This window comes from Bidens hawaiensis, unplaced genomic scaffold (assembly GCF_021521415.1).
Source record: "Bidens hawaiensis isolate Kalapana, Puna unplaced genomic scaffold, B.hawaiensis_p1.1 tig00007641_1, whole genome shotgun sequence".
Classification (NCBI taxonomy): Eukaryota; Viridiplantae; Streptophyta; class Magnoliopsida; order Asterales; family Asteraceae; genus Bidens; species Bidens hawaiensis.
In genome coordinates, this window is record NW_027491532.1 from 260,594 (window position 1) to 276,055 (window position 15,462).

Genomic DNA, 15,462 nt, shown 5'->3' on the forward strand with positions numbered 1-15,462 from the left:
CATTGGGCACCATATCCAGATAACTTTTAAACGGGTTATAACATATCATTTATTTATGAAACCTTTCATCATCATACCCTAAGTATGTTATTAACTTTCTTACAATAAAGAAAATTAAAATCCAAAAAATAAATATTAAAAAACAAAAAATGTAAAACAACTATTTACTCAAACCATCAAATTGCTTTATTTGTAAATGAAGACTTCTCAAGCATTTGACCTGAATTCACTGGTAAAGGTCTCACCAAACCCAAATAACTCTTAAACGGGTTATAGCATCTCATTATATTAAAAATTAATCTCATCAAATATTTGATATGAAAATCCTATAAAATAGGAATATACTAAAAATCAATATCTATTTTATTAAAAAAAAGAAAATAAATGGGTAATGGGTATCACCAAACCCAAATAGCTTTTAAACCGGATTATAGCATATCATTTATTTGTGAACAATTTTATCATCAAACCTCAAGTATATTAATTATTAACTTTCTTACAATAAATAAAATTAAAATCCAAATATAAATATATAAATATTAAAAATAAATAATGTAAAACAACTCCCGTAATACGGGGGATAAAATCTAGTGTGTATATATGAAAAGAAAAATAAATACAAAAATAAATAAAAACACTATATTGGTAAATACTTTTTAAGAAACACCGTTTTAGTAAATAGTTTTTTCATCGACACTAGTTTGGGAAAAAACTCCACTTTACTAAAGTAATAGTTATAGTAACATTAACAGTAGTAGTAGTAGTAATAATAATAATAATAATGGTTTTCTTTATATTCGTTGAAACCTACCAAACGATTTACAAAGAAGTGGCAGGTAAGCGGACAATAAACTGCGCTGCAACCTCTTTTGGATAGCTAACTCAATCCTACTAAAAACAAAGTTTTAATTCTTCTGTTTAGAAGGTACACAGATCTTGAGACAAGCTAGCAATAATAATAATAATAATTTTGTCAAAACCTGAGCATTAGGAAGAAGGCGAGCACCAAGAAGAAGCCATGGACGACAACGAACGAACACGGACGAAGGAAACTGAACCAAACACTAATACCAAACTACTCGAGTTCGTCGGAAACGTCATCGTTTCAATCAACGAATCCAAACACGTCGATCAAGTCATTCACGCACTCTACTTATTCGCCCTCCGTATATTCCCGCTCGATTCCCAAGCAATTGCAGGTCAATTAACTCCTTATTTCATTACTCAACTTAGCTTTAATCAGTATTATTATTATTATTATTATTATTATCATTTGTGTTAACTAGGGCTTTAATTTTATATATTTGCAGGTAGCATTGACAAACGCTACAGAGATGAGGTGTGTAATACTATCCTCCTTGTTTGTGTTTATTAGTTATTACTAATTGCTTCGGTTTTCAAGTTCGTAATATAAGTGAATTCGTTTAGTGGCTAATACAAAATGGATACTGCATTATTCTAAATAGTAGGTCCTGTAAATAGATGTGGCCAAATAAACCGTTTATTCGAACTGACCCGAAAATTGAACCGAAACCGGACCGGTTTGAATACGATTATGTAGAAACAACCGTAGGTTCGGAACCGGTTGGTAATTTTCTTCACCAAAACCGGCCAAAACGGAGCAAGAACGGGTCAAAACCCGAAACTGATCATAACCTGGTCAAGAAACCGGTTTCAACCCGAACTGAAACCCGATCATAAACCGGTTTTGACTTTTTTTGACCAAACCGAACAGGTTTCAACCTAGCCTGGTTTTGAGTTTTAAACCAGTTTGTGCACCTCTACCTGTAAGTGTATACATTTATGTTGTTTTACATGTAAATAGGGTTGTCCAAAAAACTCGTGGCTCGTAGCTCGATCGATAAGAGCTCGAATAAATTTAGCTAAAAGAACTTGATTTTAAACAACCTGAGCCAAGATGCCTCGTTTAATTTCAAGATCGAGCTCGAACTCACGCCGGCTCGACTCGTTTACAGCCCTACATGTAAACAGTTTATATGATTTGTGTGTGTCTCTTGAAAGTTGATACTTTTGTCAATCATTTAGGGGGCTGCTATACACACACCACGCCTAGAATTGTACGCTATACCTATGCAGTCGATATCGCCGATATATCAGTGATATATCGGATATCACCGATATATCAGTGTTATATCGGTTATCGGTACCTTGGCGATATATAAGTCAAAATATCGGTACTGATAATATCAACGATATTGACTGATATTGTACTAAATTTGACTGATATATAACCGATATTCCCGATATCAGTGTTTTAAGTCTTAATTATCAACTATTAGTGTTCAATGTTATTGTTTTAAGTCTCAAACAATTCTTACTTGCTACGATTGTTAGTGTTTTGCAATTTGCAAAAGGTTAATTTGTTAATGGTAGGAGACTATACTGAATTATTAGTGTTAAATTGCTATATATATAAATTTTACATGATACTAAAATTACCGATATCCCACCGATATCTCACTAGATATCCGTCCTTGACCGATATCCGATATTTTTCCCCATTAACTGCTTAGCGCTCAGACCATATGAAGTAAAATCAAGTCTGCACACTAGAGTCTGTTAGATCATATGGGCCGTATGATAGCATGAAAAATGGTCATATGGGCTGTATGACTTGTTAGTGTCACATCAGTCATTTCTTTGGATAGTGTGTTCCTTTAGACTACTTTTGTTTTATTCTGGTAAATGGATTGTTTTTGTGATTTGCGTAGGTTATTGGAGCAGAAGTTCCTTCAGTACATGAAAGAGATAACTGGTGGCACGTGTTCTATCAAAGCACTGCATTTCCAACACTGTCTAGAGTGTTGTTAGTTGGTAATCACTATATTCCTTTTTTTTCTTTGTATATAACAGTAGTTGCTTTCATTTTATAAAAGCTGAACTACATGTTTTTATTCAGGATATAACTTCTTTGGATGCTGATTTTGGGTGTTTTGATATGCAGATGTTGCTTTGAATTGGCTAACTTGTTTTCCCATTTCTGCAAAGAAACATTTGTATGATGTATTCTTTTTAAAGGGCAGTGTATCCGAGGTTGTACAAACTTTAGTTCCGTATCTGCAATATCACTCAAATGGGAGACTTGAAACAAGCATATGCTCAAATACTGAGAGGTATTGCCAATGATCTTGTTTCATTTATCATAGCAATAGTGTTTAGATCTAACTTCCATATTTATGACAGATTGCTTGCACTATGCTTGCTTGAAAATGATGGGGTGCTTCAGTTGTCTAGAGATTTTTCTCACCAACCAGAAAACATAAATTTTGAGCAACATAAGTCTGCAATCTCTAAAGTGTCACAACTTGTTACATCTGTACCTGATAAAGCACGATTGGGAGCTTCAACCTTGCTTTCATCACAGTATCCATATTTGTAGCAGCAAAGAAGATAGTTGATGTTAATTTTTGTTACTTTATCATGTATTTTATTTTATCTTGACAATAATTTATCAGCTTATACATCAAAAGGATAACAATTCAACTAATTCAAGCAGCAGAAGAGTGGAACAAAAACTCTTATGATGAATCAACTAACTTCAATACAAGTGACTTGGATGGTTCTATTTTATTTATTGGGGAAGCATTTGCTCGTATTTTTCGGCGAGGGTCCACAGGTATGTTATGGTATCACAACTCACAAGTATGAATACTTTAATTTTATTTGCATTAATTCGATCAAGGATGACGTTTGTTAATTAACACATGCAGATGTGCTTCTAAGCGAAATGGTCCCTCGAATTGTTACCCAAGTTCAAACCTTTATGCAGCCCGACAGTGATTTGACTGTTTCCGAGGCTTTTAAGTCAAAGCCTGGTTTGCAGTTTTGGTCAAAGATAATGGAGGCAATTATAGATTCTTATGCTGTAGAAAGAATATCTGAGCAGCTTTTACATAAACTAGCAACTCAAAACATTAATGATGTTGAAGCTTACTGGATTCTTTGGTTGTTGTTTCACCATATTTTTGAGCTCCAATCTTCCATCAGGTATGACATGCCTTCGAAATGTTTTATATGGCAAGCTAATTTAACAGATAATATTACAGGTCTATGTTTACAGAAAGATTTTTACTCTGGAAGTTGTTTCCAGTATGTTGTCTGAGATGGATTCTTCAATTTTCGATCCTTCAATGTCCTCCTGATACTGACTTCAAAGTCAAAAGTCAAAGTCATTGCAATCTATTGGATACTATTAAACGTCTTCTTGCAGTATGGTCCAAACGAGATTTTGTCCAGTCAGCACCAATAGAGCAACAAGCTTGTATCCTTTATTAATTTCTTTTCTAACATTAACAACTTGTTAATAGGCTATAGTGATTTCTTAACTTGAGATTCAGATTTAACTGCAGCAATTGGCCTTTCGTTAGAAAAGCTAAATAAAGAAGATTTAGATGCTACCAAAGATGCGATGCATTTGATTCTTCAAGGAGTTAGTTGTATGCATCTCTTTTGAACAACTGATAAGTAATTACAACTAACTTTTGTTTCCTATTCATTTCATTTTTTTGTTTGATGATGTCAGGTAGGCTTGAAAGCCCTTCACATTTGGTTCGCAAGATGGCCAACAGTATTGCTTTAGTCTTCTCAAAAGTGATAGACCCGAGTAATCCTTTATATCTTGATGATGACTGCAAAGAGGAGAATATTAATTGGGAGTTCACTTCAGCGAATGCTGACATGGCAATATCAGATGGCAAGGAAACGGATGTAAACCAAAAGAAGGGTTATAAAGATGCAAAGACTAAGAATATGAATAAAGAGATAAAGCAATTAACTTTGGTTGATCCTGATGAGGTTATTGATCCTGCAACATTGAATAATGAAGCCACTTCTGATGTATAAAGCAACATTGATGATGATGATGATGTGTCTGAAACATCAAGTGAATCTTCCTTGCAACCATATGATTTGTCTGATGATGATACCGATTTGAAGAAGAATTTTTCGCAGTTGGTTGATGTTGTTGGAGCATTAAGGAAGTCTGATGATGCTGATGGTGTAAGTCGTTTTCTTATGAAGTTATCTTATAAGCTTGTAAACGAGCCTAACAAACACCAACGCAGCATGATCATGTTCGCTCGTTTAACTTTTACCGAACAGGGGATCGAACACGAATAGTTAAACGAAAATGTTATCTTGTTCGCGCTCCTTTGTTAAGGAAATGAACATGTTCATGTTTGTTTATATTTGTTCGTTAATAGGATTAACGAACGGTTCATGAATGTATATGAACATAAACGAATGAATTTAACTGAACATAGATGAATGAATATAAATGGAGATAACTGAGGTTTACACTAGTTACAAGTAAATGTGAGTATCAATCTCTCGGGCCTAAAAATTTGAATCTAACTAGACTAAATTGTATAATGTGTGATATTTTAATTTCACAAAACTAAACTAAATTTTAATGGGCCTAAGCGAACATAAATGAACGTAAATACGAACATAAACGATGTAAATGAACGACCATTCGCGAACATAAATGAACGAACGACCACTTAGGTATCATTTGTTCAAACTTTAAAATTACATGACTTGTATTTAATAGTCTTTTTGCAGCTTCACTTAATATTATTTCATATGGCTCAAGCCGATTTATATATGATATTGTCACACACACATAATCTTTTTGCAGGTTGAAAGAGCTTTAGACGTTGCTGAAAGGCTTATTAGAGCAGCACCAGATGAGCTTCCATTTATAGCAAGTGATCTAGTCAGAACCCTTGTCCAGGTTCGTTGCTCAGATTCAACTTTAGAAGGAGAAGAAGAATCTGCAGAAGAAAAAAGACAAAAAGCCCTAATTGCCCTAACTGTCAATTGCCCACTAGGAACTCTAGATCCAATAAACAAACTACTATATTCACCTAATGTTGACACGAGTCAACGGATCATGATTCTTGATGTCATGACTGATGCAGCACTTGAACTCGCTCACACAAAAACCGCTAGACAAAAGCACCCCACAAAACCCCAAATATTGACCACCGCTGAAAGTCAACCATGGTTCCTGCCAAGTAGCATTGGGCCCGCAGGATCAACTGTTTGGAAAGAGATATCAGGAACCGTGTCTCCGCTGAGTTTGACTTATACTTACGAACGAGACCTTCCGAGCAAACCGGGCCAGGTAAAACGAGGAAAGTCAAGGCGGTGGAGTGCTAAGTCAATGGACGTGTTGCAGGATAACCGGGTGGAATGGTCTCAGAATAAGTTTCCTCCATTTGCAGCTGCGTTTTTGCTGCCAGCCATGCAGGGGTTTGACAAAAAAAGTCATGGGGTTGACTTTCTTGGTATGGATTTTATTGTTCTTGGAAAACTTATTCACATGCTTGGTATCTGTATGAAGTGTTCTGCCATGCATCCTGAAGCATCGGCTTTGGCACTCCCGTTACTGGATATGCTGAGTACCAGGTATTATAAATGCCTATTTGCATCGGTTAAATTGTGTCTTTAGAATTGGTATTTTCAATCCATTTACTTATGAATGGGCCCATTTGGGTTATGCATTATCTCTGATGAGTCAAATGCGTAACTTAAAAAAAGTTAGCTTAAGAGAAATTGGTCCAATTTGGTTTGAACGAAAGTCGTTAAAGTGATATTGTATGAATAGAATCTCTTAAGTCAGGTTAATCAAATAAATATTTAGATTAATGTTGAAGTAAGCAAGTAATGTTCTACTTGTAATCATATTTGGCACACAAAAATGGGACAATATTCTATTTGTAATCATATTCAGTAACTTGTATGTTGATTTTTATATTGATGGCATTAATTGCAGGGAAATAAGCCATCACGTAGAAGCATATGTTCGTAAATCTGTGCCATTTGCAGCATCATGCATATTGTTGGCTCTTAATCCAACTTATGTAGCATCTGCATTGGTTGAAGGAGCCAGTGAACTATCGAGACGGCTAGAATGGGTGCGCACACGGGCTCTCTCAGTAGCTGAATCAGACACCGATAAAGAATGCTACACGGTGAGTACAAAAAAGTAACCTAATTAACCGTTCATTTGAGAACATACATAGCTTACTGGTAGTTATTTGGTCAGATGGCAATGGCGTGTCTTCACCTCCATTCTGAAATGGCCCTCCAAACATCAAGAGCATTGGAGTCGTCCGATAGTGTAATTCAGGCAAGAGGCATAAGTCTTCCATCAAATCTACCGATGGGGAAAATCAAAATCTCGTTCTAATTTCAGAAATTACTGCATTGCTTACCTGGTATGTTTGTTTTAAATTCTTCGTTCATTTTTTCTTAAAATGTTCTTATAACGTTTTGCGTTCTTGATTTGTTTTTAGTGTGTGAAAACTGGTGCTATCATTGTACATAGAAGTTGGATGATTGTCATAGAAGCCGTAAAATGTTTACTTGATTTAAAACCGTAAAATGTTAGATGGTTAAGTTAGAAGATGTGAAAGTTGTTTAGGCCTAACGAATGAATCATGTTCTGTCGGTGTATTATGTCTGCTTATGTTGCCTTTTCTCGTGCAAGTGTTTGGCACTTTGGCTTAACGGTTAACTTGATTTGGTTTTGAGGTGGGCGTGTTGGGTAACAGATCAAAACAAGCCGTGCTATGAAATTTATATCATTTAAGGTATGCTTGTTTGAATAACTCGATTTGGGGGTTTTACGCATGTGAAGTACAAAAGGTTTTTTGGTATGCAAGTTCTATTTGATAAGATTTCTTTGTAGCAAAATTTTCTTGTTTTTTTCTTTTAATTTGCTGGAGTGAATATAAACTAAATTTCAATTCAGAAGACAAAGCTCATTTTTAAATTTAGATCCACTTGGCCATGAGTCGTGTTCGCAATTTAGTGGGTAGAACACGACACAAAGCCAAAATTTTAACATGAAGCTAAAGTATGTCAAGACGTAAGAACCGAACAAAGCAGTCAATGAGTTCTATGCCAAGAAGTAAGAATCGAACAGAGCAGTCAATGAGTTTACATGGGTGGAGGCAAACATCAAGCATGTTTATTAGTGTCGTAGTTTGTTTCCTCTTTGCTTTCTATTTTAAAGTAAAAGATATCGATATTTTGATGGAAAAATTGAAATAGTAAACTAAGTTCCATTAATACTCCAGAATTACAAAATATAGCAAAACTATATATACGTTTAAAAAGACAAATTGAACAAATTGAAAACAAATGATCTCATCTTTTGTATGTTTAGACGATAATAATCGCACATTTAAAAAATCTCTGCCAATGGTCCAATCTTTTGACTATTTTTCTTTCAATGGACCTTCGCCAAAAAGCACTTAACGTCATTAAGTTTTTTTTCCTCCGAATTTCAAACTAATGTTTTAGGGCTTTTGATCGGAATGCGAATACGAGCCGACTGATGTAAATCTTACCTCGATGCTCCAAATTGCTTCATTTTTGTTAGTTGGAAGTTTAAACACCTGAATTGTAACACTATTTGGTTGTTTGGAGCACCGTTTCAACATAAGTTTTACATCAGTCGACTTGTATCTTTGTTCCGATCAAAAGCCCTAAAACATCAGTTTGAAATTCAGAAAAAAAAACTTTAACGACGTTAAGTGTTTTTTAATGGAGGTCCATTTAAAGAAAAATAGTCGAAAGATTGAACCATTGACAGAAATTTTTAAAGGCGTGGTTTATTTACAATTTTCCCTTAAAATAATTATGTTTACACTATAAAATATTTGATAGAAAGGTTAAATGGTTCAGATTCTAGAAGTAACACCACAGTCAAAACTCCAAACTACCATTGCATTTGCAGCAGAGAACCACCTGATGCTCCAATGGCAGCAGCTTCTTCTTCATCTCTCATAACCTCTCTCTCCTCACTTTCTCTCTCTTCTTCACCACCAACCACCATCTCACTAAAAACCCTAACACTCACCAAACCTCTAACAACAAACGCTCCTGACATCCACTCCGTACTGTTTCCATCTCTCGCCTTCTCAAACACACTATTCTTCAAACGGCCGTACAACGTGCAGGTGATCGTAGCTCCCGACGAGTCCGAAGAGAGCCTCGTCGGTAGGTTCCGCCGCGAGGTCTTCAGAGCGAATGTGATTCAGGAGTGTAAGCGCAGGAGGTTCTTCGAGACCAATCAGGAGATGCGCAAACGGAAGATTCGTGATGCCGCTAGGCGGAGATCCCGAAGGTAGGTAGTTAGTTAGTCAGTTATAGGGCTGAGCACGGTTCGGTTATTAGGCAAAACCTAAACCGAAGTCATCGGTTTTTCGTTCGGTTTCGGTTTTTCAATTTCCGGTTTCGGTTATAGGCTGTTTCTTTCTTTTTTTTTCAATTCCATTTAGACATCGCAAAAAAATTATAAAAGTGAAAATGATGATTTTAAGCTTGTAAGAGCGAATTATAGCACCACATATTGAATTCAAAAACAAAAATAGGCGCCAGGGTTGTTCACGAGCCGAGCCCGACTCGAGCCAGGGTGGTTTCGAGCCCGGGCTCAAAATTAAACGAGGCAACTTAGTTAGGCTCTAGCTCGATTTTGAAGTTAAACGAGCTTAAGATCGAGCCAACGAGCCGAGCCTGGGTCAATTTTGGCTCGGTTACAAAAATGATCCAAATCATCTAAGGATGTTTCAGATCAACTTTTTATAGCTAGTTTTATTCGTGCTTTTATCGAGCGAGCTTTGAGCCTTGAGCTTTTTGAACAACCCTCGTGCTATGTGGAATCATACAAATAAAAAGTTGCTAGAGTAGTAGAGTTTAAAATTCAACAAAGTTCTTTATAAAAAAAACACTAAAAGTTTAGTCCCAATCTTCATTCATCAACTTCATAATCTTGATCACCACTTTGGTTTTTTTAGTTTTTCAAAAATGGAAAACCGAACTGAAACCAAAAATTCGTTTAAAAAAAAAAAAATTAACCGTCGGTCAATTCTTCGGTTCGGCTTTTTCGGTTTTATGCTCACCCCTAGTTAGTTAGTTAGGTAGTTAGGTAGGGTTTATCATGAGAACTGTACAAATAACTGGAGTAATTATGTTAACATTAGAGGCCTTAATTATTATTACTGTATAACTTTTGAACTAGAGTAATTATTATTACATTAATTTATTTTTTATAACATTATTAATCTGATTCAAAGTTGTGATTACTCTAGTTATTTAGTTATTTGTATGTTTAGTATGTTAGATTTTATTTGTACCCGGATCCAATTAGTTAGTTATATATTGATCGTTGAAGTTAGTGGATGATGTCATTATTTTAGATTTTAGAATGTGGATATCTGAATTAGGTTATTGATCGATAGGAGATTAGGGTTGAATGATTCTTACATGTACTTGAACCGCAACCGTTTAAATTACATGAAAATGTTAAGATCTACATTCTACCATCAAAGACACTATATACATGGTTAGGACTTAGGGTCACTTGGTTGCAAAAATCGCACCTAGGCGTCAAGTACTTGACGAGTAATTAATGAGTACTCCCTGACTAGGCCGAGTACTCGCTACTCCCTAGTTGATCAACATGGTAGCGCCTAGCTACTTCTGCAATCATAGGGAGGGGGACTGTGTATTTGATTAAATTTGATTTCATGAACATAAACGAACAAAGATAAACGAACATATATTAACAAATGTAAATGAACACAAGCAAACATAAATGAATACCGTAATGAAACCTTTAAATAGATGACTTATACAGATAATATTAAATTATTCTCTATTAATACGTAAACGAACATAAATGAAATAAATGGACATAAATGAACGCTCACGAACATAAATTTTTGTTCATGTTAGTTCGTTTATTAAATAAACGAACATAAATGAACTTGCCGCCAAATAGTTCACCGAACGTTCGGTTCGTTTACAAGCCTGCCTGCCAGTCCTAAACTCCATTGTTGCTAGGTTTCTAAATGCACAGTTGTTGCTAGGCTTTCGATTGTTGATAAATGAAAATGATTACTGAAAGGAAAAAAACACTTTTTGGCGGTTGTCTGTTGACATACTTTTTATCGGACGATCCCAAAATGTCAGACTGGATCTCAAAATTTACCACTTTGACAAACCAAATCGCTTTCAGAAATCAACTTTTGGGCTTGTGGCAGATTTCATATAGCGAATGCTTGAAGCTCAGCATACTTTTGCATATTATCTTCACAAGCCACAACCCAAGCTTTAATTCAATGGTCCCATGTTGAATAGTTATATCCATGTGAGTTATAGAATTATCATTCTTAATGTTAGCAGTACTAAATCCTAAACTCGAAGACCCTTAAATCGTTCTGAACCTTACAGTTTATCATTTCTGTGAATCTACTTTTGTACGTTCGCCTCTTTAAATACTCGTTAATGATTTTATAAAACGACCCCCACAGTTTAGCCACAAGGCTTGCCATGCCTCCTGTTTATGGTTAAGATACTAAACATTAACCTCTTTGCTACAAGATTCTTTAACAGGACGCGAACCGTTGGTTCCTTCAGATTTTGGCTGTTAACATGTTCTTTATTAGCTATAAATATTATGCCTAAAATTTCTATATGTGGTTTACTTTTTCCATACAGGCGTCAACAACGACCAGTGGACAAAAAGGACGAAACCCCACGAAAGAAGGTGGTTGATGACAAACCTGACAACTGGGACCTCATTGATGTTGAAGTCCCCTATTGTCGATGAGGGCTAACCTGAGTACCTGACAAACGTTCTTTTTGCTGGTCACGAGGGTACAATCTTGCACCTTGACGCTATGTGCATTTTGACAACTAATGACTTGGATTTGGCCTTTAGAATGCGTTTGCACAAGTAATTTTAGTGCCGTTAGTTGTAACAATAACGGTCTCGTCCTATATCTAGGTTTATATTTTTGGGTATGTCTAAGTAACCAGTATTTGATAGTTGATCATGTATTTGCATCAGTTTGTATTAATCCTGGTAGTTTAGTGGTATTTGGCCTCATCCTGGAAACTGCTGTTTTGATGCTAGGTAATCTTTTACTAAACAAGATTCTCAACTTTCTTTAAAATATTTAGTCATAAAAAATGCATAGTTTACTCAAAACCTAAAAGCTCCTTTGCGGGAAATTTTGGAGCTCATTTCATAAACGAATTTGAGTTTCATATACCAAGTTTGACTATGTTCGTGAGCCTAAACGAGCCAATCATTTAGAAAAATATGATAATTTGTATTTGTATTTTATATGATATTATTAGTTACATCATAAGTACTGCTGCATATAAAATTTTGTTCCAACTCTTACGCCCCCTTAACCTACTGAGCTACACGACGGGGACTGGTAATACTTTCAACCTTTAAGTCCTCCAAACATCCTTGATTCCAGCCAATTTGAGAACTCTATTTCAGACAACACCATAGCCCAACCTGCACCAATCGAGCCTAATTGCTCGGTTGTAAAATTCCAGCCCATATTAGAACTCGAGCTGAACTCGAGCTTGGCATGCCATATCTTTGCCATTAACATTAAATTAAATACACAGTACCAATCATCAACATTAAATTAAGTACACTATGTACAAAACATCAAGAACACAAGTAAACACTTAATTTAACAAATAACAAAGATCCATCACCACTCACTTTCACCAAGGGGGTTATCAGCAGACCATGCTAATGCCATCAGTGATAGTTATCTGATTCGTAGTGCGTATTATTCATCTGCGGAAAACACTTACGAGAGACGAAACATTTTTTAACTGTTCATTGACAAACTTGTATATTTATCAGACAATAATACTAGAGGTAACAAATTCTTGAAGCTCAGCATTCTTCCCAAACTTATGCATATTATCTTCATTCGTCACAACCCATGCTTCAATCCCACCATCTTTTACAGAATCTATAAAAACGACAGCGTTTTCATCAGCAAAATCAGCAGAACTAACCCAAACCGGCTTTCCCCATCCGAAATCACCTTCGTTAAACGCAAATCTGCACCAACTTGCAAACCGGAACACCCCTACACCCTCTTGAATCATAAACTTTCTTATTTCTCTAAAATTACCTCTAGCAATCTCGAACCCTTTCTTGCTCATTAGACTCTTCACATACGCGCTATCAATCTTGTTAAACGAGTCCCTCAACTTCACCACACGACTGGCCATGCTCGCGGTTCGTTCGGCTTCTGTGCCCGATAGTTGAAAAAGATTGCCAAGTTGGTGATCTTGTAACATAGGTACCATTTTCCTCCTCAGGTTAATAGAATTGAAAGCCACCGAGACTTCACAGTCACCTAAAGCCGCGGTCCCACACTTCCAGATGAAAGCGTCAACACCTCGACCCTGGTCGGGTTCATGTTATAATCTTTCACCGCTTCGTGTTTCAGTTTGTTTATGACTAACGAACTGAACACGAACCTCTTTGTCACAAGATTCTTAAACCGGACAACTGTCAGATCCTTCGGGTTTCGATTGAACTCACACGACTCCACTGGAGGGAACAAAACCGCCGAGTCAAGAACCGGACCAGGCATTGGGGCTTGGGTATCCGACCCTTTAACCAATGCGCCTTTAGCCAATGCGAACCAGTGGCTCACAAATGATGAAATACTACAAGCATCACCTATCCTATGTGACATGGATACACCGACCGCAATGCCACCACAAGCGAACAAGTTAACTTGAATAACTAACTGATCATCCACATATGATGAATCCACCTTCACGAGTTTATTCAAATCTTCGATGACCGGACTTTTGATTACGTCTAAAAGGCTGGATTCGACTCGGGCTAGCAAGAACTCGACCCCTTGATCGGTGCAGTCAACCGTGTTTTAGTTGCTGGATAATCTTCCAGCCAAAGGGTAGTAATGAGTCAAGGTTTTTGATAGTGAGGTTTTGAGTTTCGTGGTTATTTCGCATCGCGTTGTGGCGGTTGATTCATCATGTGAGTAGTAGAGAATGAGTGGAATGTAATAAGGTGGAATTTGTTGATCAATGAAGGAGAATTTGTAGGTTTTGAGGTTAAAAGGAGTTGGAGAAGATGGTGCAATAAGCTCCTTAGAAAGTATAGTAACCTTCATGTTTAGGATTAAAAGTATAAGTTTTATTTTCTTGTAGGGGTGTGTGTGAAACCTTAAAATGACACATATATGGTTCCAACTGTAATGTTTTTATGGGAAGAAAACATGTCTAAAGACGAGTGATTCTGAGTTTGGTACTTACAAAGCAGCATGTGGTGCTTTTTATGGGTAGCACATTACTAAATCTTCATGTAGAATCCCTATATATATATATATATATATATATATATATATATATATATATATATATATATATATATATATATATATTATATATTATATATTAATGGCACAGGGTGCAAGCATGAAAGCTGACAGTATTATATAATTATATGCTGACTAGAAGCATCTTTATGCATTATTAGACCATTGAATATGAAAACACTAATGAGAACATAGGAAAAATAAGAAAATAAAAAGATAAATTGAAAATAAATAATCTCACACTTTGTGTATTGCCAATAATAATTTCACATTTAAAAAATCCATGTCAATGGTCCAACCTTTCGACTATTTTTCTCTCAATAGACCTCCGTTAAAAAAAAAAAAAGCTTAACGTCATTAAGTTTTTCCTGAATTTCAAACCGATGTTTTAGGGCTTTTGGTCGGAAGAACAATACGAGTCGACTGATGTAAAACTTATCTCGAAATGTTGACCCAAATGCCGAAACAGTGTTTCAGAGCTTTTGAATTTCCAACTAACAAAAAGCAAGCCATTTGAATCACCGTTTCGAGATAAGTTTATACATCAGTCGATTCGTATATTTCTTTCGATCAAAAACCCTAAAATATCGGTTTGAAATTCGGAAACACACTAGATGATGTTAAGTGCTTTTTTGAAAGAATCATTTTCACTCGCTATCCTTTATATTAGAAAGTATACACCGTACTAAACCACCACCACCTGCAACCATCGCCTGAGACACCACCCTCTACAAAGTTGCAACCAAAGTCACTTTGTTGATTTCTTCTCATTAGACACCAGCATGCCATCTTTACCACTGTAAACCACCTCATCCCCGCCTTTTGTTTTATAAAACGAGACAGGCGGTCAAAAGACGTCGATAACCATATCCTAGAGCCACCATACTTACTATATGTAGCCATTAAAAGGGGAATGCAACATTTGACAAGACGCTTTTACTTTGTCATGGATCCACTAGGAATGTCATTAGATAAATTATTAGACTATACTATATATTAAAGGAAAACCTCAAGCTACAGTATTTTTGTTGTTGCTTTAATCAGTGGCTGTCATGTGACAGCCACTAAGTTTTTTTTTAATATTTCAAAATCTGTTTAACTATTTATTCATTTGGAAGTAATTAAAGTAACAAAAAAGGAAGCTGTTGTGGTGGTGGTGTTGTATTGTTTTAACCGGTATGTTCTGAGTTCAAACCTTATCTAAGTCATTTTTTTTTGTATTTTTGTTTTTTATGGTTTTCTTTCGTTTTGT

The 15,462-nt window shown here is 35.8% G+C and overlaps 1 protein-coding gene and 2 pseudogenes across 2 annotated transcripts; 2 read left to right on the forward strand and 1 right to left on the reverse strand.

Moving 5' to 3' along the window:
* The first annotated feature begins 1,018 nt into the window (after positions 1–1,018).
* On the forward strand, positions 1,019–7,226 carry LOC143635637 (uncharacterized; annotated as a pseudogene). Its single transcript, XR_013154098.1, has 13 exons — positions 1,019–1,199; positions 1,311–1,339; positions 2,733–2,835; positions 2,966–3,134; positions 3,205–3,384; positions 3,477–3,637; positions 3,732–4,008; positions 4,068–4,282; positions 4,359–4,457; positions 4,544–5,019; positions 5,660–6,432; positions 6,800–6,998; positions 7,073–7,226. The product of XR_013154098.1 is annotated as an uncharacterized LOC143635637 (transcript).
* A 1,566-nt stretch (positions 7,227–8,792) lies between these two features.
* Positions 8,793–11,986, forward strand: LOC143635661 (uncharacterized). The gene is made up of 2 exons (XM_077103434.1): positions 8,793–9,160; positions 11,536–11,986. Exons 1-2 carry the CDS (start codon positions 8,793–8,795, stop codon positions 11,645–11,647), a joined length of 480 nt encoding a protein of 159 aa, XP_076959549.1. The 3' UTR covers positions 11,648–11,986.
* Positions 11,987–12,708: 722 nt separating this feature from the next.
* On the reverse strand, positions 12,709–14,006 carry LOC143635638 (stemmadenine O-acetyltransferase-like; annotated as a pseudogene).
* Positions 14,007–15,462: the final 1,456 nt, after the last annotated feature.

What these genes read in the sequence shown, in the direction of transcription:
- LOC143635661 (XM_077103434.1), top strand. Translation starts at nt 8,793, where the DNA reads ATGGCAGCAGCTTCTTCTTCATCTCTCATAACCTCTCTCTCCTCACTT. An exon ending in GCTAGGCGGAGATCCCGAAG is followed by an intron (nt 9,161 to 11,535) that starts GTAGGTAGTTAG and finishes TTTTCCATACAG; the next exon opens with GCGTCAACAACGACCAGTGG.